This window comes from Plasmodium vivax, genomic scaffold (assembly GCF_000002415.2).
Source record: "Plasmodium vivax scf_7220 genomic scaffold, whole genome shotgun sequence".
NCBI lineage: Eukaryota > Apicomplexa > Aconoidasida > Haemosporida > Plasmodiidae > Plasmodium > Plasmodium vivax.
The window spans coordinates 1-1,672 of NW_001849908.1; the positions used below are offsets into that span (position 1 = coordinate 1).

The 1,672-nt window shown below is 22.1% G+C and overlaps 1 protein-coding gene across 1 annotated transcript; it reads left to right on the top strand.

The window, feature by feature from the left end:
* Nucleotides 1-137: 137 nt before the first annotated feature.
* PVX_121355 (variable surface protein Vir15-like) lies at nucleotides 138-980 on the top strand (the record flags this gene model as incomplete). The annotated part of the gene is made up of 3 exons (XM_001608497.1): nucleotides 138-153; nucleotides 203-696; nucleotides 822-980. 3 exons carry the CDS (start codon nucleotides 138-140, stop codon nucleotides 978-980), a joined length of 669 nt encoding a protein of 222 aa, XP_001608547.1.
* Between the last annotated feature and the right edge of the window lie 692 nt (nucleotides 981-1,672).

Sequence of the window (1,672 nt, forward strand, 5' to 3'; positions counted from 1 at the left end):
GTTGTCTACTTGCCTCACCAATTTAAATCTATATATGATAATTGGAGAACAGAAAACACTGGTGTTACTACAGGACTATGTGATAATTTGAAAGGTTCGATTAACACAAATATATACTATGATGAGGAATATTTTAAATGTGCTTGTTCAAGAGTTATATAATATATAACTGCGTTAAAAGAGAGTTATTCTCCTTATGTAGTATCTGGATGTAAGTATTTGTATCAATGGGTAACCAAAGATTGCCTTTATAAAGGAAAACATCCTGAACACAATTTAAAATTTTATAAAGAACTGTTAAAACAATCTTGTGATGATCAAGAAATAGAAGATAAATATAAAAATGAAATAGAATCAATTTCCGACGAAATATTTAAAAAATATAAAAATTTGGATGATTTATATTCTAATATAATTAAATTACACACACCGCGTCGTGATGTGTGTGCAGATGCAAAAGTTTTTTCCGATTTATACATTAATCAAATAAATGGATTTATTTCAAGTGTTAACAATGAATTCTATGATGAGCTTGAACTATATAGAAAAGAATATGAAAGTATTATGAAAAATAATGATTGCCAGAACGTGCAAAAAACATTACCATCCATCTATGGAAATAATACCGGAACAGCAATTATAATCCCATTTTCTATTATATCATTATTAACCTTATCCTTATTTATTATGTATAAAGTTAAAAAATGATTTCCTTTCCAAAAAATTATATTATAATACTATTCTTATTATATATTTTTTGAAAATATTATTATATCATAAATATGCACTTTTTAATATCAACTTTATTTTTTCAATGTTAGTTTACTCCATTGAAGTCAATTTTACGCCTTCAAGGAAGAGGAAGTTCAAAATTCAGGAATGAATTCGACGAAGAAATTAATGCAAAAGTATATGAATCGCCAAATTCAAGAAAAGTTTCTAAGAAAGGACTATACAACATAGCATATCATTCTAATTAATATTCTAAATAAGTCTATAACAAGAGTTAACAATATATTTATAAAACATTATTTCAATTAATCTAGTTAATAAATCCATAAATGCGTAAATATATGTATGCAAATTTACTATTTTATATAAAAATCACAATTTCAAAAATTAGGTATAAATCATTTTTTTTAACAATAATAAAAATATAAATTAAGGGTATAATAGAATAATGCGAAATTAAATAAATATAAAAAAAAAAAGATATAACACGATTTATGTTCATACATATATAATTATGTACCATAACGTTATGTATACTTATAAAATAAATATATAAATTTTATCCATTAATTATTTACAGATCATTTTCTTTTTTCAGTTACGAAAAATATGTAATATAGTAGTACAATGTAACACTATATGTAACACATAAATAGAATAAATAAGATAATTCTGTAAAATAACATGAAGTTTTTTAATGTTTAATTTAGTGAACCATATAAATTCAAGTAATAATTATAAAAATCATATATGTTTGTGGAATTATATTTAAGAGCTATTATTATATAAGAATTATAATAGGCAGAATGATTTAAAAGTTACAATATTTAAATTATAAAAGCATAAAAATATTTTTAAGTAACATTTTATGAGTACAAATTTATCACTAAAATTATAATTAATACACTCTAGGTATTTGATAATATTACATTTGGGAAAT